Source organism: Ochotona curzoniae, unplaced genomic scaffold (assembly GCF_017591425.1).
Source record: "Ochotona curzoniae isolate NIBS_2020 unplaced genomic scaffold, NIBS_Ocur_1.0 contig_430, whole genome shotgun sequence".
Taxonomy (NCBI): domain Eukaryota; kingdom Metazoa; phylum Chordata; class Mammalia; order Lagomorpha; family Ochotonidae; genus Ochotona; species Ochotona curzoniae.
The window spans coordinates 14,088,681-14,112,540 of record NW_024466219.1 but is presented as its reverse complement, the minus strand read 5'-3'; the positions used below and the strand labels follow the sequence as shown (position 1 = coordinate 14,112,540).

Genomic DNA, 23,860 nt, shown 5'->3' with positions numbered 1-23,860 from the left:
ATGAGACCAAAAAGTGAACAACCACCCTCAAAAAACCCCAAACACAACCTTAATGTCCAGAAAAATATATATTCATATAACAGGATGTTGTGTGGAAGGTAGAAATAATAATTGTTTTCCACTCTAATTACTTGAAAGGGACACAGAGAGAGAGATGGCAAGCCCGGTGATCACACCTGCTCCCATTGCTACCTCTCCCATTGCTCACGACATCAGGGGGCTGAAGCCAGGTCTGCCCTGCAGCGGCCAGTGCCCTCACTGCTGCCTCCCGAGGTTTGCTTCAGCAGAAGCTGGAGTCAGGAGCTGGAGTGGAGGGCTGAACTCAGAACTCTGAAGCGAAATAACACCCCAGCCAATGGTGGTTACATCAGAGTTGCACAACACAATGGAGGCGTCTGTTCATTCTCCACCTGGCCTCTGGTCGCCAGAAACAACAGCATACAGTTAACCAAACTCACCTCCTTAGGCTCTGTTCTATTAATATTCCTTTGGGAAGCAACTTCACTTCCTTCCTGAAGTTTCCTCTCTTCCTTCGTACCTGTATTTACATTGAATACATCATCAGCTGTCATTTCCTTTAGGCTACAACATCATGACAAAGAAGTTCAACAAAACTTTTCTTAATGAAAACAATTATATAAGACAAAGAGAACTGGATACATGTTGATCCTCACAGAGTTGCAAAATGCACAGAAGAACACCAAAGGCTCAAAGGATGGTGTTACAATAAAGCAGCTTAACCACACTCAGTCCACTGGTTTGCAAATTAGCTTCAAGAACTCCTACAAAGCGCACGTGGCGAGCTGCACTCTATCTGGGCAGCTCTCCTCACCTGTCCTCTTGGCGATCCGCAGCAGCCGCCGGGTTCCCGGGGTGGCCTCGGGTTGTGGCTGGGTGCTGGCACTGCTCTTGGTACTCTGCTGCACCCTCAGGGCCTTCTCCAGCTTAATCTCCTCCAGCGTCTTAATGTGCACCTCCTGCATCGACTTGGCTCTACCTGCAGGCTCCTCCGCCGGTTCTCTGCTGGCCACTCCGGGAGGCAGAACCACGGCTTTTTTACTTTCAGTATCAGTCTTCAACTTGATGCAAGCGGTATCCTTTCTGCTTTTCTGTTTGTCTGTCTCCTGCTGCCGGTGTTTTTTTTCCGCCAGGACCTCTGAGAAGGTTTTAATCCGAATAGTGGAGGAGCTCCTTGCTCCTGAAGCAGAATCATCAGCTCTGCACGATCCTTCCGACTTGAGTTTGGTTTGCAATTCTCCGCGTTTCTGATTGGCTCTTTCAAGAAGAATTTCTTCTAATGTCTTCACGTGGATTTCACCAACTTTATTAACTCTTTCTGTTTTCACAGGAGAAAACCATGTCATCTGACTTGAAACTCATCTCTTATCATTTTCCTATTCTTGGGTCACATCACTCCATAAATGAATCATGTAAATAGGCTATTAAAATGACAAACTGAAGAATGAATTTGGATCTCAATTTTAGATCACTGCATGTTTCTGGTCATGGCAACTACAGGAAATTTTTTTTTAAGATTTATTTATTTTTATTACAAAGTCAGATGTACAGAGAGGCGGAGAGACAGAGAGGAAGATCTCCCATCCGATGATTCACTCCCCAAGTGAGGACAACGGCCAGAGCTGCGCTGATCTGAAGCCAGGAGCCAGGAACTTCTTCCTCCAGGTCTCCCACACAGGTGAAGGGTCCTAAAGCATTGGGCCGTCCTCTACTGCTTTCCCAGGCCACAAGCAGGGAGCTGGATGGGAAGTGGAGCTGCCGGGATTAGAACCAGCGAGTTTAAGGTGAGGACCTAAGCCACTAGGCCACACTGCCAGGCCCCAGAAAAACTCTCAAGAGGGAAAAAAAAAGTGCTGATCTGTTTGACTACCTAGATGTTAAAAAAATTTTTTTTTGTTGCTTTTTGCAATTTTCTTTTTAAAAACTGTGGGAAGTAGAGGGAAAAAGATCTTCCATCCAGTAGTTCACTCCTCAAACAGCCCAACAGATGAGCCTGGGCCAGGTGGAAGCCAGGAGGTCTCCCAGGTGGGTGGCAGGGGACAAAGTACTGAAGGTAGCCAGAGCACACACAGGCAGGACACAAGGACCTGAGCCCAGGTACTCTGATGCGGGATGCACACACCCCAAACAGTGCCTTAACCCACTGTTCTCTCATGCTTGCTCCAGCCAGTAACTTTTTAACTTTTGAAGGTTTTTAAATAAAAGGTGTTAGGGCCCAGCACAGTGGCCTAGCAGCTAAGGTTCTTGCCTTGATCGCGCCAGGATCCCATATGGGTGTCAGTTCTAATCCCAACAGCTCCACTTCCCATCCAGCTCCCTGCTTGTGGCCTGGGAAAGCAGTCAAGGACGGCCCAATGCTTTGGGATCCTGCACCCACATGGGAGACCTGGAGGAAGCTCCTGGCTCTGGATCGGCGCAGCTCTGGCCATTGCACTCACTTGGGGAGTGAATCATCGTATGGAAGATCTTCCTGTCTCTCCTCCTCTCTATAGCTCTGACTTTGTAATAAAAATAAAAAATAAATAAATCTTAAAAATCACAAAATGAATATGATAAGCAGCATGGAGACCTTGTTTCTCTTCCCCTACTAAAATTCCATCAAACTGACATATAAAACATTAAAATACCACAAACTGGACCACTCCAGTAATACCCTCAGAACATTCTTCCCTCTGTCGGGGCCTCAAGGTAATACTGGATGACCATCTCCATCCCTGGGCACTTATGTAGTATGACAGGAGGGAGTGGTGCTCCCCCGCCAACACACACAGGAGGGAAAATAAACATTTATCTCACCCACGTCCCCTCCTAACCAACCCTGTCCATCCTGATCAGAGGCCCACATGGATGTGCAACTTCATCTTAATAATAAGTATTAAAAAGAAACCCCACAAGTTGGGGCCAGATGGGTGGTGCTGGCTGCTCCTCAGCACACACAGGGACACCCGGATGGAGTTCCAGGCTCAGTCCTGGCTGTGCAGGCAACTAGGGGAGTGATCCAGCAGGTAGAAGAGCTCTCATCACACTCTGCTTTTCAAATAACAAACTACACAAAACAAAAAGCAGATACCTAAATTTATAGACTCCCCCCCCCCCAAAAAAATAAAAAACTGTAGGGATGAGAACTGCTCTTGCCAATAGGGTCAAGAAAAATTGCCAAACTGGGTCAGTAGTGGGTGCTTGGATGACCAGCCAGCTGGTCAGAAGCTTTTCCTGAGGACTCCCTAAGAAGAAGAGAAGCCATCCCAAAAGAGCACATCATGAAGATGCTGGCAAGAAGAGCCTAAATGTCAAGCAGAAGAGAAAGATGGGGACCAGCCAAAGTTAAGCAAAAAGAGGAAAACGGTTGGTTCTATTCTGAAGGCAAGCTGTGTGTGTCCCAGCCTGTCATCCACACAAGCAACTCTCAGCACACACTCAGCACCAGTCCAGAAATAAATCATGTCTCCCATCAGGGAGCATCTATTTGAGAAACTGTCTTCCAAACCACAGAGGAAACCCATGGAAAGTACTTAAAACTACAATTAAAAAAAAAAACAACATTAAAAAATAGCCAAAACAGAGGCAGTTCAAGTTAAATGGCTGCCTGTGACACTGGCACCCCATATGGAAAGCAGCTCAAGTACCAGCTACTACATTTGCAATCCACTTCCCTGCTAATATGCCTGGGAAAGCACCAGAACCTGGCTCAAGTCTCAGGGATCCTGCACCTACAGGGGAGACCCAGATGAAGTTCAGCCTCCTAGATTTGGCCCAGTCCACCACCAACTGATACAGCTATTTTGGCAATGAACCAGCAAAAGAAAGATCTCTTTATCTTTCCCTCTTGCTCTATAATTCTGCCTTTCAAGTAAGTAAAGTCTCAAAAAAAAAAAAAAAAAAGACTAAGTAGTAAAGATCATATATAAAAATAAAACATTAAAAGGAAGACTGGGGCCCAGTGCGGTGGCGCAAGTGGTTAAGGTCCTCGCCTTGCATGCCCGGGATCCCATATGGGCGCCGGTTCTAATCCTGGCAGCCCCACTTCCCTTCCAGCTCCCTGCCTGTGGCCCGGGAAAGCAGTCGAGGACGGACCAAAGCTTTGGGACCCTGCACCCGCGTGGGAAACCCGGAAGAGGTTCCTGGCTTCGGATCGGCATAGCATCGGCCGTTGTGCTCACTTAGGGAGTGAATCATCGGACGGAAGTTCTTCCTCTCTGTCTCTCCTCTCTGTATATCCACCTTTCCAATAAAAAAATAATAAAAATAAATCTTAAAAAAAAAAAAAAGGAAGACTAAAATTAGAGACGGCAGAAAGGTCTGAAACCAGTCTGTGAAAACAGGAGAAATCAAAAAGCAACAAACAGTACTTAGAAAATAGAAGTATCAAAAATAAACTCATATGAAGGACTCAACACTAAAACTACAAGGCTGGACAAGCCAACTGCAGCCTATAGGGCAAATCCGGACCCCGCTGCTCCTTCCTATAAGTGAATGCTGGCAGAAACAGAGCCACCCTCACTCATTTCTGAACTGCTCACGGCTGCTGTCCCGGCAGAGGAGGAGCTGCAGCAGACACTGTGGACAGCAGATACCTGATCCTCCACTGAAAAATAACCTGTCCATTCCTCATCTAGAGAACAAAGCTCTCTGGAGTGGAGGCCAACAACAAAGGCATGAGTATAAAGACGTGGTGTGTACACCTCAAGAATTTCTTTTTTTTAAAGATTTATTTTTATTATTTTTTCATTGGAAAGGCGGATATACAGAGAGGAGAGACAGAGAGGAAGATCTTCCGTCCGATGATTCACTCCCCAAGTGAGCGCAACGGGCCGATACTATGCCGATCCGAAGCCAGGAGCCTCTTCCGGGTCTCCCACGCGGGTGCAGGTTCCCAAAGCTTTGGTCCGTCCTCGACTGCTTTCCCGGGCCACAGGCAGGGAGCTGGAAGGGAAGCGGGGCTGCCGGGATTAGAACCGGCGCCCATATGGGATCCCGGGCGTGCAAGGCGAGGACCTTTAACCACTTGCGCCACCGCGCCGGGCCCCACCTCAAGAATTTCTAAGAGAATAAAAGCAAAGGTAAGCAGGATACACTTAAAGAAATGAAAGGCATGTTTTCTAGATCGAAAGCAGGCAAGTCTTTCAATTCTGAGTTCACTGAACACTGGGCAGAATCAACAAAACCCTCCCAGATGGGTGAACGCTGGGTGCAGGGGGTTGAGAGAAGTCCTCTCAGGAAAGCCTTCGGACTTACCGGCCACATCCTCAGTGTCTGGACCAGCCAATGTGCCTAACCGCTCCTTGAGAGACTTGGGTACTTGTACTGTGGAAAGAATTTCAAGAAACCAAAAGCTGAGACAGGAGCTGTGGCACAGCATGCTAAGCCGCAGCTTATAACAAGGCGTCTTGTATCAGGGTGCTGGCTGGAGTCCAGCTGCTTCGCTTCCTATTCAGACTCTGGCTAGTACGCCTGGGAAGGCAGTGGAATGCAACAAAGCACAACGCAGCAGATGGAAGCTCTCTCTGTCCCTCTTGCCGTTGCCTTTCACTTAGAGCAGGGTGTGTGTAGTCCCCAGGGAGACCCACAGGCTCCAGCTGCTGTGAGGGCAGGTCTCTGTCTCTGCCTAGCTATTTCTTACAAACAAACTGAAAAAAATTTTTTTTTTAATACATAAACCACCTCTTTTCAAAGTTCACAAATTAGACTATACTTCTCTCTCAGTGGTAACATCAAAAGAGCCCCTAAGCCCTTACCCTTGCCTTCCTCGCAGAAGAGGCTCACACAAGCCAGAGGCAACAGAGTTCCTGGAGCCATTTACTACAATGCTGCTGGCAAAGTTTCTATTCCCCTAACTCTATGTGAAATAACACTCTTTAGTTTTAAGAACTGTCAATATAATTGGCAGGGGGGATTTAGCAAACAATAAAGCCCTCAAGGGTAAAGGCAAAGTGCAAAATTTCTCATTGTTGGGTGTTGAGGCGGGCAGCCAACCCTGGACTCCGTTCCTTCCACTAGAAATCATGCACAGCGTCAGCATATTTCCACATCAATTTTAATACAAAAATTTACACCATGGGACTGATGCGATGGCTCAGTGGCTAAATCCTCACCTTGCATGTGCAAGGATCCCATATGATCACTGTTTTGACACCCAACTACCCCACTTCCAATCCAGCTCCCTGCTTGGGGCCTGGGAGAGCCTAAATACTTGGCCCTGCACTCATGTAGGAAACTGGGAAGAAGCTTCCAGCCCCTGGCTTTGGATTGCTTCAGCTCTGGTGTTTCAGCCACTTGAGGAGTGAACCCGGGAACAGATCTTTCTGTTTCTCCTTCTCTCTAAATCTGCCTTTCCAATAAAAATAAATACATCTTAAAAAAAAAATCTATGGGGCCCGGTGCGGTGGCGCAAGTGGTTAAGGTCCTCGCCTTGCACGCCCGGGATCCCATATGGGCGCCGGTTCTAATCCCGGCAGCCCCGCTTCCCTTCCAGCTCCCTGCCTGTGGCCCGGGAAAGCAGTCGAGGACGGCCCAAAGCTTTGGGACCCTGCACCCACATGGGAGACCCGGAAGAGGCTCCTGGCTTCAGATCGGCATAGCATCGGCCATTGCGCTCACTTAGGGAGTGAATCATCGGACGGAAGATCTTCCTCTCTGTGTTTCCTCCTCTCTGTATATCTGCCTTTCCAACAACAAAAATAATAATAATAACAATAAAAAAAAAATCTATGCCACTACTTTTAATCTGGGTAATTTTTACAGCCTATAATCCATATCCTGGCCAGTACGCTGTCCCCTTCTAACCTCTGTCCCTCCAACGGCTCCAAAGTGCGAACCTGAGCCTTGTCACCACTATAAAGTGAGCCCACGTTCCAGTGAGGCCTTGGCAGCTCTGCTGGAGGCAGTGCCTCCTCCGATCACACTTTCCATCTTGCCTCTATTCTGTCCCCACCACCCCCGGGCGCAGCATGCCCTCTCAGCTCTGTCCCTGTATGGGGGTCGTTCTCTCCGCCCCCCTCCTACCTCACTGGGCTAATTTCTAACTCAGATTACAAGTCTCAGTGTTCGAACATCACTTCCTCTATGAACCTGTCCCCAGCATTAGGTGTCCTTCCTTAAGCATCACGCATTAGAGGTGCTAGTCTCTATGACTAGTCCCACTTACCATTATACGACAAGCTACTGAGAAGTGTGACACTGTTTAACTCGTTCAATAAAACAACTCAAGTGTTACTGAATTTTAAAAATATCAGAATAACCTAATTTACTTGAACAAAATAATGACAAGCTGGTAGCATTCCAAGACACAGTGTCCAGGACACTCTCACAAACTTTGTGAGAGCAGTACCCACCTCTCTTTGGTGCTTTGTCAGCATTTGTTTCTGGAGCGTCAATTCTCTTTCCCAGCCTCTGAGCAAGGCTACGCTTTAAGGGAGGGCCACTGTCACCACCTACAAATAGGAGGAAGTTAGTTTTAAGATTTCAAGTCCACTTGGACAAGGCCAAGAAACACCAGCAAATCAGACACTGTACAAGGACACTGGAGTGCTGGTTCACCAAAAGAAATAAAAATGTTCTAAAAAGAGGAATCACAGGAAGGGGTGAAAAACTAGAATACACAAATAAGAATTTGCTAAATAACTGACTGAGCTGAAACATCATAAATACAGGTTGAGGCTGAACCTCACAACTGGAAATGTGCAGTTTTTCACATACCACTAGGTCTTGTCAAATCTCACCCCGTTACCAACCAGTAAGCAAAGGACGTCCCTAAAACCTGACCCAGTTAATTGCTCAATTCATATTAAATGTACTGGGGTGATAGGGACTACAGAAAAAATGTGCAAGACTGCAAGTTTCCCTGTGATATTAAAACTCTGAAGGACACAGACTCTTTCCTGTGCTCAAAGATTCTGCTTCTTATGAGCCACCAAGACACAAATCAAGATTCCTGACCAGCATGTATTAATGCTGTTGTTACACAGTTTAACACAACTTACAAGCCAGTTTTAAAAAACATGTTTTGGGCGGCTTGACTGCAACAGTATCTGCAGGGTCTTGCTAAACATTTGAAAAGATTCTTCAGAGGATATGATTTTCCACCTTCACTTATACTTTACATACATACATGACAGCATTAAAATAGTTGACCTTTTTTTTTTTAAAGCTTAAAACTTTAAAATCAGTTTTACTAAAACTGAAAATTTTCAGTTTTGGAGCCCTGGGTAGTTTGTGTTCCAAACACACGCTGATATAATCAAACGCTGCTCTTAAAATTGGAGGTGGCGAGCCCAGCACGGTAGCCAAGTGGCTAAAGTCCTTGCCTTACTCATGCCAGGATCCCATATCCCATATCCCAGTCCACATTCTGTCTGCTCCACTTCCTATCCAGCTCCCTGCTTGTGGCCTGGGAAAGCAGTCGAGGATGGCCCAATGCTTTGGGACCCTGCACCACGTGGGAGACCCGTAAGAAGCTCCTGGCTCTTGACTTCAGATCAGTTGAACTCCAGCCACTGCACTGCGGTCATTAGAGGAGTGAAATCACTGGACAGAAGATCTTCCTGTCTCTCCTCCTCTCTGTATATCCGACTTTGCAATAAAAATAAATGAATCTTTAAAAAAAAAAAATTGGAGGTGGCATTTTCCTAGGAAAGAAACGTGAGACAGCATCATTTCTGCCTCTCTAAGCTCTCTTTCTGGAAGTGACTATCCAATCAATAACACATCTAATTGAAGATAACTTAGTAAGTCTTAGAAGAGTTATTCAAACCCCAAATGAATTTGAGCTTAATACGCACGCTCCCTTACAGCTTTGAGGTCTGGTGAAAATGCAATAAAGCACTCTAACACACAACCAGGAGTGTACCATGTCACGCGTGCAGGTATAACTTCATCAGTAAAGGTTTCTGATGGATTTTGGGGGGGGGGTTGTTTTAAATCTTTTTGCAACAATAACTGCATAACCAATTCAATGATACATTCACATTTCGCAACTATCCAAAAAGTTGAAATGTTACCAGTCAGAACTGCTTTATAGTTAGAGCACTGAGTACAATGTCAAGAAAACAAATGGAAATCAGGTATCATTTAAGTACATTTAAAACAGTATTTATGAAGGCATCTAGCAAGTGAGAAAAGATTTCCAAAATAACCTTTCTGAGACAGACTTATAAAGCAACATTATGCTTCTAAGAAACCAATGCTTATATTTATACTTATCTAAAGAGAGGAGATATTCTTGTTAAACCTAGTGTCTTTTAAAAAAAAATTTATTTATTTATTTATTGGAAAGTCAGATATACAGAGAGGAGACAGAGAGGAAAATCTTTCGTCCAATGATTCACTCCCCAAGTGAGCGCAACGGCCGATGCTATGCTGGCCCAAAACCAGGATCCAGGAACTTCTTCCGGGTCTCCCACACGGGTGCAGGGTCCCAAAGCATTGGGCTGTCCTTGAATGCTTTCCCAGGCCACAGGCAGGGAGCTGGATGGGAAGTGAAGCTGCCAGGATTAGAACCGGCGCCATATAGGATCCTGGCACGTTCAAGATGAGGACTTTAGCCGCTAGGCCATGCCGCCGGGCCCTAACCCAGTGTCTTTAAAAAATGTATTTTAAAACACTTAAAAAAAAAACCCACTTAGAGAAAGGGAAAGGGAAAGAAAGAGAGGAGGGAGAGAGGGAAGAGGGAGGGAGGGAAATAGGAGGGGAGGGAGGGACAGAAAGGGAGAAATTAATCTTTCTTATACTTGCTCACCTCCCAGAAGGCTGCAATAGCCAGCACTGGGCCTGGTCAGTTAGGAGCCAGGAGCTTTTCTGGGTTTCCCATGAGGGTGACAGGGACCCAAGTATTTGGGACATGATCCACTGCTATCCCAGGTCATTAGCTGGGAGCTAGATCCAAATCAAAGCAGCCAGGACTCAAATTAGCGCATGCTGGCTTTACTATTCCGTCATAACACTGGCCCCTAAACCTAGTATATTTTCTTTTTAAGGATTTATTTATTTTCTTTTGTTGGAAAGCCAGATTTACAGAGAGAGAGATTTTCCATCTGCTGGTTCACTCCCCAAGTGACTGCATCAATCAGAGCTGAGCCGATCTGAAACCAGGAGCTTCTTCCAGGTCTCCCACATGGGTGCAAAATTCCAAAGATTTGGGCCGTCCTTGACTGCTTTTTCAGGTCACAAGCAAGGAGCAGGACGGAAAGTGGAGCAGCCAGGATACAAACCAGCACTCATATGGGATCCCAAGCTTGCAAGGTGAGGATTTAGCCTCTAGCTAATATGCTGGGTCCAAATCTAGTACCTTCTAAAAGGACAAGGCTATGATGATAATCAAATTTAACTAAAACAGTTTAAATTTCTAAAGCTCCCCGGAGCTGGTGTTCTTACTGAGCAGGCTAACAGCCACCTGTGACCCCAGTACCTGACATGTGCTGGTTTGAACCCAGCTGCTCCACTTTCACCCCCCGGGGACACTGGGCTGAGTTCCTGGCTGCTGGCTTTGGCCTGACCTAGTCCCAACTGTTGCAACCATTTAGAATGAACCAACAGATGGAAGATCTTTGTCCCTGTCTGTACCTCTGCCTTTCAAATCTTAAAAATTGTCTACAACTTCACAAAAAGTATCATGTACACAGAAAATCAGGAAATTTGGTACGTGCTTTCAGCCAGGTGTGCAGGACAGATCAGTATGAATAGACAGAACCACGTTAATGTACAACAGCAGAAAACACAAAGACACAAACCAGCTCACCTGCTGAGAATTTGCGTTTCCCTAGTCTCTCCGTAAGACTCAGTCTGACCAATGGTTCTTCTCCTGAAATAAAAAAAAAAAACAGAATTTCTCTAGCATTAACTAATTTCCCTGCATTTAGCAACTAATATAGATATAAAATATGTTCTAATTTTAATATAAACCCAACAGGAAGTCTATGGAAAATTAGGTCTCAGTCTTGGGACAAGCCTGCGGTGCATACTGGCAAGCATGGGAACCAGGGTAGGGGGCAGAACTGGTAGGGGTTTAGGGGAGTCGCCCCAACTAGGCTGCAGCTCCAACTGGTTTGCATGAAGACCGAGTATGAAGTGGGTAGAATCGAGCTGGACTACAACACCCGTTGGTTCACAAGGAAGACGGGGCTGGAAACCGAACGGACCCAGCAATCACAACGACCAGCATATGCGTAAGCTGATTGGTGTGACGAGCAGTGTTGGAGTCTGTACTAGCAAACTCACGCAAGAATCAGATCTGGGATCAACTCAGATGAAGCTTCTTTGGATATCTCTCCAACTGAACTGCTGATCTTGGAACCCCAACCATCAAGAGACTGTCAGCCAGTGGACTCTGAATAGGTTCCATTGCGGTTGGCATGGTGAGACTGGCAGCAATCCAGAACTGATGAACTATCAAAACTGAGCAGGACCCTTGGAGAGCGCCTCATGTTGGGGATTGGGGATGGGTGGGAGGTAGGGTGGGGCTTTTCCCTTTGTTACTCCCCTAACCCCAGATACAGGGCAAAATGATTATATTAGTGTGGAAACAATGATATTGCCCACTTTCACCCTGTAGCCCTTGACCCTTTGTACCCTAATAAACTAAGATTATTTAAAAAAAAAAAAAAAAGAAAAGAAAATTAGGTCTCAGTCTTAACAAGGACTCACAGTGAAGAACCATTAAACATGGTGCCAACAAAAGCAACACAGTTGCCAATTGCAAGACAAAACTTTTTTTTAAAAAAAATTTATACAGAGAGAAGGGAGACAGAGAGAAAGATCTCCAGTCCAATGATTTACCAGGCAGAGCTGGATGGGAAGTGGGGCCGCCAGGATTAGAACCAACGCCCATATGGGATCCTGGCACGCTCAGGGCGAGGACCTTAACCACTACATTACTACACTGAGCCCAAGAAAACAAAACTTTAAGCCAACCAATGGCAAGATCCTCAGTTACACTTCCTTCACATAATTGGGCTTTTAATGAAACTACTCGAACGCAGTACAGAGAGGAAGATTTCCCATCCGATGATTCACTCCCCAAGCAGCCGCAATGGCTGGAGCTGAGCCATTCTGAATCCAGGAGCCAGGAGCCTCTTCTGCGTCTCCCACATGGGTGCAGGGTCCTAAGGCTTTGGGCCGTCCTCGACTGCTTTCCCAAGTCACAAGCAGGGAGCTGGATGGGAAGCAGGCCCGGCGCATGCAAGGTGAGGTCTTCCGCTGCTAAGCTACTGCGCCAGTTCCCCCAGTAACTTTAAAAAAAATTTTTTTTTATTATATTTTTGACAATCTTTACATAGTTAATTAGGGTAAAAAGGTTCAAGGGCTGTAGGAAAGTGGGTGAGAGTATTATTTCCATATTGTTTCCTTCATGTTTAAAGGGGGGTATTAAGGGAGAAGGCCCACCCAATTTTCCACCCTCCCCAGGTCTTGGATGTAGGGCATGCTCCGAGGTTCTTGCTCAAGTCGTTTTGATAGTTCAACAGTTATGAATTGCTGCCAATCTTGCCACTCCAAGCACTATGAGGTCTTTGAAGAATCCACTGATTGACATAGTCCATCATAGAGCCTCCATGTGCCCCGTATTTCGCTGCCAACAAATAGCTCAGATGATTGATTGACTTGTTCTGTCTTCTGTCTTTTCTTGGTTAGGGTTTCGAGTCCAGTATTTTGATTGGGAAGATCTCCAAAGAAACTTTGTCTGAGGTGTTCTTAGACCAGATTCTGGTATGTACTAGCAAGTACAGGGCCCGGCACAGTCTATCGCCCCAATCAGCTGGTGGTTCCAATCGCTGGGTTGGTTCTGTTTTCAGCCCCGACTTCCACTGGAACCAATGGGTGTTGCAGTCCAGCCTGGTTCTGCCCAGCACATACTCGGCCCTTGCATAAACCAGTGGGAGCTGCAGCCTAGTTGGAGTGACCCATAATAACCCCCTCCAGGCCTGCCCCCTACCCTTGTTAGCCAGTATGTGTAGCAGACTAGTCCAATCTGTCCCACACCCCATTCAGCTCTCATACATGTCAATGAGTCTTAAAGCTTTGTTCCATCTAACCAGCTCCACTATGCAGCCCTCATGGATGTTGTTGGGTGTCTGTCTAGACACCCCAGCTCCTGTCCTACTTTTCGTGCTCTCCCGTGGAAGTGATAACCCAAGAGGGAGCCCACTACTTCCCTCCCAGGCCTCTCCCACTCCTGGATTATACACTCTCCAGTGGTTCTGTGGTTTGACTTGACAGAACTAGCCCCCAGTGCCAGTTTCTGCCAGCTGATGCTGTGGCTAAGCCCAAAGAACCCTCACCCACTCTAATTTTAGTCTGCACCAGTAGGAACAATCAGCCCAGCCTGGCTTTTCCCTGATCTAGTCCACATGAGGTGCCCAGGAGTTGTAGCCCTGCTTAGTCTGGTCTGTCCCCATCCCAGCTCTAGCTTTCCAATGGGAGTAGCCGTCCAGAAAGGGAAACCCCCTATATTCCCCCTGCTGGCTCCGCCCCCTCCCTTCCTGGTTCTCACGCTTGCTGGTTGGGTGCTGCGGTCACATCTGATACAGGCAACCTCACCTTGGCATTCTGTAATGTGCACTAGTTTTTGTTGCGACCAAACTTGGCTCGACCCATACTGTTTTGGTGCTCGGATTTGCCAGTGGATGACGTGAACTGATTCAGCCTGGTCTGCTCCCGACTCATGCCAAATGTATGCCAGTGGGTAACTTTCCATGGCCTGTTCTGGGCTGTTTCATGTTTCTTGTGCATACCTGTCGGGCCCATGTCCTGCCAGAGGAGTTGCCCAGGCTCCTCCATCAGAACCTCTCCCAGTGCCAGATTTTGCACATACCAGGGGGTCCATGAGCCAGCCCTACTCAGTTCACCTCCTGTCCTAGCAGGAACAGTGGCTTTTCCTGATGGCCTTCAACCCAAACTGGTTCTTGCTGTTGGTTGTTTCAGCCCAGCCATGGCTTGTCCATACCCACATATGGCTCACACATGGTTCAGCAGGGGTTGAGACCTTGCCTAGTCCACCCCACATCTACCCTGGTCCTCCAGAACACCAGAGGGTGTTCGAGTCTGGCCTGGCTCAGTGCATCCAATCCCAGTCCACACTTGTGCCAAGGGATACAACTGTTTCCTGATTAGAACGCAGCCCCAATTCCAGCTCATGCGCCCCTTGGTGGGAGCCTCAACCCAATTAAGGTCGTCCCCTTAGCTCCCCAACCGGGCCTGTTCCCAGCCATAGATCACGCACGCCAGTGGTGCTCTGACTCAGCTTGGCTCAGCCCCTCACCTGTCCCGACCTCTGCCTTAGACACTGTGGCTTAGCGGTCCTGGCTCACGCAGACCAGTAGGTGCAACAGCCTAGCTCGGCATGACCTGTGCTCCATCCTGGTCTCTAGTTTCGCTTGTGGGATAAGGTTTGCTCAGTCCTGCCTGGTCCACCCTGTTCCATTACCAACTGACACATTAGGCAGTTGTTGGAGCTACTTTTCCCAGCTTGTCTGACTCCCAGGTCTGGACCACATGTTCACCAGCGGGAGCTATGACTCACCAAGGGAGTTTCCCAGGTTCCTCCACTTAATCCACTCCCAGACCCAGTTCTCATACATGCCATTGGGTTTTAAGGCCAGGTTCCAGCGAAGTCTGGCCTTCCATTTGGCCTTGTATGAGTTGGTGAACGTTGCAGCCTGGCCCACACCACACCCTATTCAGGATGCACATTTGGGTGCTGCTGCCTTGACCAGTTCAGACTGTTGCGGGTTCCTTTACCTGTGATTGATGGCAGGCTCCTTGGTCACACCTAGCTTAGTCCCCAACTCTTGAGCTAACCAGTGGGTTTAGAATTTCCACAGGGCTGGGCCCACACATCCCCCATAGAATTTACCCCCGGATATGGTTCTTGAGAGCTAGTTAATGTAATGGCCCTGCTTAATGTGACCCTTCTCCTGATCCATCATCATGTCAGGTAGCAAGATATGATTCTGCTGGACAAGACCCGAGCCACAGCTTTTGCATGGACTGGTATTTGGTGGTCAGCATTATTCAGTGATTACAAGCTCTTCAAAGGAAGAGTTACTGTCATTGGGAATCTTTAGGATTGATTCACGTCCTAGAAACACAGTGGGTTTGATCTGGAGCAACTTAACCAGCGATTCAAAGAACTAAAATTCCAGAGGTTCCGGCCGGGCGGCCAGCAGGTGGAGCATGGTACCAAATGGTGCACCGGTCACCTGGGGACAGCTCACCACGTGCATGTGGTGGCTGGCATCTGGGATCCAGGTATGAGACGCCCAGTCCTGAGACCCAGCAGTCAGGAGACTGCTGGAGGTTTAAACTCCCAGGCCCAAGGTCGCACCCCTCCCTAATCCCATTCACCGCCCAATGATGGGGGGTGGGTGGGCCCTGGACCTGCCCAGTCACAGAGACCTCCCTCTTCGGTGTACTCACCCCAAAGGGGTGTCCCCTGGAGCCCAGGCAGGCCCGGGGACAGCTCACCACGTGCACATGGTGGCTGGCATCTGGGATCCAGGCATGAGATGCCATGTCCTGAGACCCATCCCCTCAGTAACTTTCTTTATCATCCCATTAACAAGCAACCTCTTCTGATTCTTTGTTGTTTCAATGGGATAAATACTTAAATGTGATCATGTTAAAATTACTTGTGTAGCAATTCCTGATTAATTTAAAATTAGTGAAAAGATTTCCGTATTTTTAACAAAAGGTTTCTTGCAGTTCCTTATGCTTAATGGCAAGTCAAAATATTCTCAATAGGCATGCAAAAATAGTAAATAAATACACATAAACAGGGCTGCTGGCCTAAGGAACTCAATCCTTGAAACCAGTGAAGTCAGACACACTCATTATTCTTTTCATTCTTAAAACTTAACATGCTAGTTTTTCTGTAAATCCATCACACACACATAGAAAGATTTTTTTCCCCAGTTATACAAAAGCCTAACCCAGCCACCCCTTACCTTGTTTGCTGGAGAGAGTCACTGTCCTCACCACGGTCCGGACATTCTCTTTTTCAGGACCTGGAATGGGCTGAGGTTGGAGTAAAACACTGGAAACTCCAGAAGAACCTTCTGAATAAAATAAGCCAAAGAGTGAAAAATTTATGCAGAATCTGTTTCTGGGACCACTTAAATCCAACACAGACTAATGATTAAAGGCCCACCAGCCTTTCTGTATTATCTCTGGCTACCAGAAATGGAGCAGTTCTTGCAGAAGCCAGGAGTATGATTCAAGAACAAAATGTAAACCTGTTTTGAGGATTCATGGGCTCACTTTACTAGCTATCAGACACATCTGAAAGCCTTTCCTCCTCCAGGTCCCGGCCAACAAGCTTTAACAAGAGGGGTCTCAGTAGCAATCGCTGGCTTCCTTTTCTAGCCCATATTTCACGCCATTCTTACAATTTTTAGGACTGAAAATGTAAATCAACCAGGTTGAGGTAAGGTCCATAAGGCTTCCTTAAAGTACTGGAAGAAGAACTCTGCTATTACAAGATAAAAAGTCTCTCTTTATCCTGGCTTTTAGAAGGCGTTCTTCACAGGCCCTCTGTCGGATCCCTTATCGTATGTGCTCAACCAGGACAAAGTAGGAACTGCAACATGGCTGCAAAGAATTTAAAAATCGGGCCCAGCGCGGTGGCGCAAGTGGTTAAGTCCTCGCCTTGCACGCCCGGGATCCCATATGGGCGCCGGTTCTAATCCCGGCAGCCCCGCTTCCCTTCCAGCTCCCTGCCTGTGGCCTGGGAAAGCAGTTGAGGACGGCCCAAAGCTTTGGGACCCTGCACCCGCGTGGGAGACCCGGAAGAGGCTCCTGGCTTCGGATCGGCATAGTATCGGCCCGTTGCGGCTCACTTGGGGAGTGAATCATCGGATGGAAGATCTTCCTCTCTGTCTCTCCTCTCTGTATATCCGCCTTTCCAATAAAAAATAATAAAAATAAATCTTTAAAAAAAAAAAAAAAAAAAAGAATTTAAAAATCAACCACGATTTCATGGAAGCCAAGCTTTACTTCAAACAAGCCTCAAAAAGTAAAATCTATGCAAGGACTTCCTAACTTCTGTGGGAATCTGAATTAAGAAGTAAATTTATTTTAGTGCAAAATAACTTTCAAATGTTCTCTTCAGAAGATAGACTTCTGAGAGCTTTCCGCAGAGGCCCATGGGCTCTCCTTGGCTGCTGTTTCCCAAAGCCCCCACTACCTTCCCCAGCACCAATCGGCCTGGCCATAATTCAGGCAGACTTACCTCCTTGCTTCTTGGATTTCTCTTTCATTTTCTTTGATTTAATTTCCTCAAGAGTTTTTATGCCAAAATTCAAACATTCACCTAAGAAGCCCAAATAAAAATTAAATAAAGAACAACAGCATTTTATCTGAATATACCAGACATTCAAGTATGTTTGCAATAAATAACTAAAACAAATTACGAATGCAGGCAGCACAGGGGGAGAGAAGGGAATTGTTAGTGACTGTGAACTAAGCTTCAAACAATTTGGACACTTTCAAGTATATATAAACATTCAGCACGCGCACAGTCCCCTGCTTACCTTGCTTTAAACTGGCCCCGGGTTTCCGGGTAGAAGCCACCCGTAATCCATTGTGGACTTCAGGAATTGGCTGCAGGGTGGGGGTCTTGGTTTCTTCACCCTCCTCAGAATATTGATCTGTTGGGTCAACATTTAAGACAAACCAGCAATTAAACATGGGTGTAGAGCTGAAATTCAATATTCTATTCAGCAAAGCTGACTATCCATTTGCTATAAAAAAACATCACTTGGGGCCTGGCATGGTAGCCTGGTGGCTAAAGTCCTCGCCTTGAACATGCCGGGATCTCATATGGGTGCTGGTTCATATCCCAGCTGCTCCACTCTTCTTCCAGCTACCAGCTTGGGGCCTGGAAGGTAGGGGAAGACGGCCCAAAGCCTTGAGACCCTGCACCCACATGGGAGACCCGGAAGAAGTTACTGACTTTGAATCGGCTCTGATTCAGTCACTGCAGCCAACTGGGAAATAATGAAAAAGCAAATGGAGGATCTCTTTATTTTCTCTGTAAATCTGGCTTCCCAATAAAGATAAATAAATAAATCTTAAAAAAAAAATCAGTTTTGGTTGGCACCATGGCACAACACACGTCGTCTCAGTCTGTGGTGCCAGCATTCCATACAGACCCCAAGTGAAGTTCTGGCTGCCCGGTTTCTGATTCAGCTCCCTGCTAAGGCCTGTGAACGCAGCAAAAGTGGCCCAAGTCTGGGCCCTGGCACCTATGTGGAAGACCTGAAAGAAGCTCCCAGCTTCCAGCTTTGGACTGGTCCAGAACAGCTGTGGCAGCCATTTAGGGAGTGAACCAGCAGACGGGAATGTCCTTCTCCTCTTATAACCCTGCTTTTCAAATAAATACAAATCTTAGAGCAGTAACAACTATCACTTACCATCATCATCTTCGTCATCATCTGCAGCATTGATTACAACTGGGGGATGTGTGGGGCTAGGAACGTTTTCGGAACTTTCTACTTTCATAACACTCCGCAGCTGAGGGCATGGGTTGGACTGGACGGGCAGTTTGCTCTGCTGAGATGTGAGCTGGCTAGTCTTCACTTCCTCTTCTGGAGACTCAGGCACAGTGGGCAAAACAGCTAAACATACAAAACCAGCACTGTTAACAACAGAAACTATAGTCCCAACTCAGAAAGCCCTGGCCTGCATTTCCCTAAGGCATCTGTGTCGTGCTATCAGTTTCAAGCTCTCGGAAAGGGAAAACACGTGGTTTCCTTAAAAGACATATTTATATGAAAAGCAGAATGACAGAGAAATCTACCCCAAATGGTTCACTTCCCAAATGGCTCCAAAAGAGGGCGCTGGGCAAGTCAGAAGCTGAAGCGTGTGGGTGATGTTGGCTCCATCGCTTTCTAGGCGCCATCAGCAAGGAGCTGGATCAGAGTGCAGCACTCACTCAAACCGACTTGGTGCTCACATGGCAAGCTGGTGTCACAGACACAGCCGTGGCTTGCACAATACTGCCCTAGAAATGTGCTTTTAACCACTCTTCATGGTGCAGAGAGACTCCAAGTGAGCATTCAAAACAGAATGAACACAGGCCAGATGTTTAGTATATATTTGCATAATCAAAACATTTCATCTTAGGTTTTATGCTTAGCAAAGACATAGCTTTTAAAAGATGGCAGTTGATAGCAGTGTTGCAGCACAGTGGAGTAAGCCATTGCTGTGACACCAGCATCCCTTAGCATAGTGCTGGAGTCCTAGCTTTTCCACCTTTGACCCAGCTTCTCATAAGCACACCTGAGAAAACACAGGACAACGCCCAGGTATCTGGGCCCAGCCCCTCACGGGGAGACTTCTGACAGTTTTAGTCTCCTGGCTTTGGCATGGCCAGCTGTGGCTCTTGCAGCTCTCTGGGGAGTGAGCCAGTAGATGAAAGGGTGCTGTCTCTGTATCTCTCTGATGATCACTCTGTCTTTCAAACAAAATCAATCTTAAAAAAAAGCACAGATGGGCTGGGCCCGATACCCTAGTGGCTAAAGTCCTTGCCTTGCATGCAACAGGATCCCATATGGACGGTGGTTCATGTCCTAGCTGTTCCAGTTCCCTTCCAGCTCCCTGCTTGTGGCCTGGGAAAGCAGCAGAGGATGATCCAAGTCCTTGGGACCCTGAACCCACACTGGAGACCAGGAAGAAGCTCCTGGTTCCAGATCAGCATCAGTATCTTAGGAATGGCTGTTGCAGTCATCTGGGGAATGAACCAGCAGGTGGAAAGACCTTTCTCTCCTTCTCTCCTTCTCTCCATAAATCTGTCAATTTTTTTTTTTTAATTTCCCTAACATCCCTAAAACAAAAACAAAAATAACAAAAAACAGATGAATAAGCAACAGAGCATTCCAATAAATCTTTTTTGTGAAACAGGAAGAAGACTGGATTTGCCAACTTCTGGGTTGTAGAAACAGTTTCTCTTGAAAATCTCCTAAGGGTCTCACAGGAAAATGGGAAATGAAGTTAAGCTGTGGTGATCTAAATGAAGCACCATCTAAGAAACCATTGGGGCCAGGCAGAGTAGCCTTGTGGCTAATGTCCTTGCCTTGCATGCGCTGGGATATCATATGGCAGGTTTGTATCACAGCTGCTCCACTTTCCTCTTGTGGCCTCGAAAAGTAGTGGAGGATGGCCAAAAGCCTTGGGACCCAGTATCCATGTGGGAGACCTGAAGGAAGCTCCTGGCTCCGCATTGGCTCAGCTCAGGCCATTGTGGCCACTTGGGGAGTGAACCACCAGATGGAAGATCTTTCTGTCAATCTTTCAAAAAAAACAACCTTGCATATACGGCCACATCCTAGCCCTTAACCTTCACGGGATCTAGTCCACCCCTGAAGTGCAGTTAACACTACTCTCACTGAACAGAAAGACAACAATATGTATAAAAGACTGTACAAAGCACAGCAAGAGGTTTTCAGTGAACACTCATCATTCTTCTAAAGTTCCAAACGAATCTCACTTTTGCTTGGAGGTAGGAAAAGGCCGTCAACATAACGTCCTCGGGTGTGATGGAAAGCACAGTTTAGTTTCTGACATCCCAATGGCTGGTTTTCCCAATAACAAGGAATTTCACTACGTTTTTTCTGTAAAAGAGAAGAGCATACTGTTTTCAAGAAATAGTTCCAAAATTCTAACAGCAATTCAAGCATACATCAGCACTAGAGTACATAAATACACTGAATTGCATTCACACAACAGAACATTCTTCAGTAATGAGAATCAAGTATTGCTATACTTAATATCATTTTTTAAAAGTATGAAAGATACCGCATCACATTCAAAAGATAGGCAGAATAGCTACTGTTGTTTTCTAGGTGGAAAGAACAACTTGTCAAACATTCCTTTCAACTTTCCTTGGTCCTGCACTGATCTTTGCCCAAGTTTTCACTTCATTAACTTCAAAATGAGCCCTCTATGCATTCACTGAATTTTAAGTCCCTCTGTGGTTGTCTCAGCAGGTAAAATAACTGGTCTGTAACTACCAGAAAAATTCCAAGGCCATTGGCAGCCAGACTGAGCAACTGTGCTCGGCTGAAGGCTCCTGGAGCATCCGACGACCAGCTGACACAGCACTGCAATCCAGACCTGCTGCTTTCACAGCCCAGTCTACTACGACTGGGTCAACCTGCCAACTTAAATGGGATCTGATGATTATATGGAGGTAATGTATCGGTGTTCATTTCTAATATTCTTATCATTTTTGCTTATTGTTGAGTTTGCTCCTTTTGTCATAGGGTAGGGCGGTATCAGTCATGCGGAGGTGGTGGAAACCCACCATTTCCTAATTTTGATGGTGTCTTATGACTGTGTATAGTCTTCATTTGTAGGAAATTCTCGAAGTGTTTGGAGGTGTTAGAGAATGGCAATAATTTATTTCCTAGTGACTCAGAAACTTTACACTGTTTACAACTTTTGAGCTTAGTTTTTAATAAGCAAATTCCCCCACATTCACATATAACATTTTCAACCTTAGCTATATCACCAAAATTTCCAGAAAAAAAAAAGCTAACAATTCAAGCTCCCTAAACTTACACATTAATAACACAGGAAATTTCTCTGTATCATTAAAAAAAAATCAACTTACATGCTATAACAAAACAAAGCATCACTTTTGCCCTACATCTTCTTCTTGGCCATCCATAACCCCAGGCTACTCATCATATTACATTATGACACAAGATGAAACCTACATCAATCTCCATGTGCCGAAACCTGCATACTTGTCGAAAACAGCGCCCTTCTTGCCATAAGGTGCAAACAGTTTCATTTCCTAGCGCGGCCTCACAGTGACGGAATGGGCAGCTATCACCCTGTAAACAAAGTGTGCATTCAGGTCAGAAAGAACTATACAGTCCTGAAACAGAAAAGGTCCCCAGGTTTCCTGGAATCTAGAAAAGCTTGAATTAGTGAGGAGCAAGGCAGGCAACAGGGGAGAAGGCTGATGGGGACACATTCCGACAGTCGTCGTCCTCTTGTCAGAGCTCTCTGCTCACACAACGTCAATGCCACAGACAGGCAAGAGTGAGACTAGCAGCTGTGTCAGGAATTATCTTCTTTTAAAGATTTATTTTACTTACTCAGAGAGAAAGAAAGAGACAGAAAGAAATCGCCTTTCTGCTGGTTTACTCCCCTAATGGTGCAAACTCATAAAATGTATTTTTAAAGAACACCTGAAGGGCGGAGGGGGGGGGGGTGTTGTAGAAAAGCAAGTCAAGCTGCTGACTCGCTGCCTGCAAGGCTGGCATCCCACTCTGAGTGTCAGTTCAGGTCCCAATGCTCTGCCACCTAGCCAGCTTGCCACTAACGCACCCGCAGAAACCTAGTAATGTCTCCCAGATTTGGATCCCTGTCACCACAGGGAGACACCCGGATAGCGTGCCTTGGCTCCAGGCCTCAAGACTGGTCTGGCCCCAGCTCCTGTAGCCATTTGAAAAAAAACTAAACAAGTAGATGAATATAAGTTATATAAGAATACAAGCATAATTAGCATACAATAATTACACTCTCTTAAATACCCTACACGTCAATACGTGAAACAAAATGCTGTTGTGCAAAGTGCTGATAAATGAAATTGCATCAGAGTTTTGATCAAAACTGACACAGAAAGATGATTTAAGATATTTTTATAAAATAACCACAGAATAGAAAGGTGTAACAACAACAAAAAACAGTAGATGTGTCTAAATAGAGAGGTAGACAAATGGGAAACTCTGATGCAGACAAAAGCAAAAAAGACGCAACAGCATATTCAGAAAGATGGCTTTATACGCTTGGCAAGAAAAGATCTGGGGGAACAGAGGGGCCAGATTCAATGCATTAACTACTCTACTCACCCAATTCAATAAAATTATATTAAATTAAAATTAGCAAGAGAGATGAAAGTGCCCCAATTTCCTAAGTGCTTAAACAGGTGAACTATAGGAAGCAAGGCACCCATGCTGACTATATGCCATGTTTTCACTTTTATAGAATACGAGGAAGTAAGAAAAAAAAAAAAAAGAACAAAATCTTATTCCTTTCTATTAAGGAAGCTGTAGGAAAAACAAACTGATTCACAGTTGCCAAATCTTACTTTGGTACATGTAGAATAGAAAAAAAAATAGCAATCTTCTCCTTGATTGGGCATGCTGGGTAAGTCCTCAGACCCCGAGCAGCTTCTTGAACAAGCCACGGCTTCCTCAAACAAGGACCAGCTCCAAGTCCTCGTACAATGGGGTTATTCTTCCGAATGAAAAGTCACTCACAGAAACCGTCTGTAAAATGAAATCCTAAAATGAGAAGACAATGAATTAAATTATTGCAGAAAAATCTTCCAACCTCCCCATCCGAATCAAATTTTAATTACACGAATGTTTTTCTGCCATAAACAGTCTTGTAAGCACACCTGACAAGGTAGCATTTTTGTTAAGTCATGTCATGTCTTCCTTTCTTTTCTGTTCTCTGGTGCTTGTGATCACTGCTTAAGCATAAAATACACACTGCTAATGAAACAAGCAACCTTCACCTCACATTACATTATTGAGACAGATTTGTTCATTCAAGCTACATGCTCAATCTACATTTCTGATTTTTAAAATCTAAATGAAAAAATTCAAAAGCTTTCAGATAAGCATTTCTGCTTTTTGAAAAGTATGACCTTATAATGAGGTGAGAAGTCCTTATCTGGATAGACCACTCATAAAGTACTTTTGGAAGTATCTGTAAAGCGAGCACGTTTAGATGAAGATGGCTCAAAAGCTGCATGCCAATCCCAAACAAGAAGCAGGATCAGTCTCCTGTTTTCTTCCATGAAACAGGAATTTAGCAAAACAACCAAAACTGTCTAGTC

The 23,860-nt window shown here is 45.8% G+C and overlaps 1 protein-coding gene across 2 annotated transcripts in view; it reads right to left on the bottom strand.

The window, feature by feature from the left end:
• The window catches only part of ZC3H11A (zinc finger CCCH-type containing 11A), a 28,016-nt gene extending 4,829 nt beyond the window's left edge, over nt 1-23,187 (bottom strand). The window contains exons 1-12 of one of the 2 annotated variants that reach the window (XM_040985485.1): nt 23,105-23,187; nt 21,723-21,842; nt 20,492-20,615; nt 18,417-18,620; nt 17,535-17,651; nt 17,234-17,314; nt 15,951-16,061; nt 10,751-10,813; nt 7,350-7,448; nt 5,254-5,322; nt 833-1,336; nt 459-538 (exon numbers count right to left, since the gene is read on the bottom strand). In XM_040985485.1, the coding sequence (XP_040841419.1) occupies nt 459-538; nt 833-1,336; nt 5,254-5,322; nt 7,350-7,448; nt 10,751-10,813; nt 15,951-16,061; nt 17,234-17,314; nt 17,535-17,651; nt 18,417-18,620; nt 20,492-20,615; nt 21,723-21,842; nt 23,105-23,158 (1,626 nt within the window). In that variant the 5' untranslated portion in view covers nt 23,159-23,187. The remainder of the gene's footprint in view (nt 1-458; nt 539-832; nt 1,337-5,253; nt 5,323-7,349; nt 7,449-10,750; nt 10,814-15,950; nt 16,062-17,233; nt 17,315-17,534; nt 17,652-18,416; nt 18,621-20,491; nt 20,616-21,722; nt 21,843-23,104) is intronic. The other variant, XM_040985486.1, reaches the window with a different exon arrangement.
• Nucleotides 23,188-23,860: the final 673 nt, after the last annotated feature.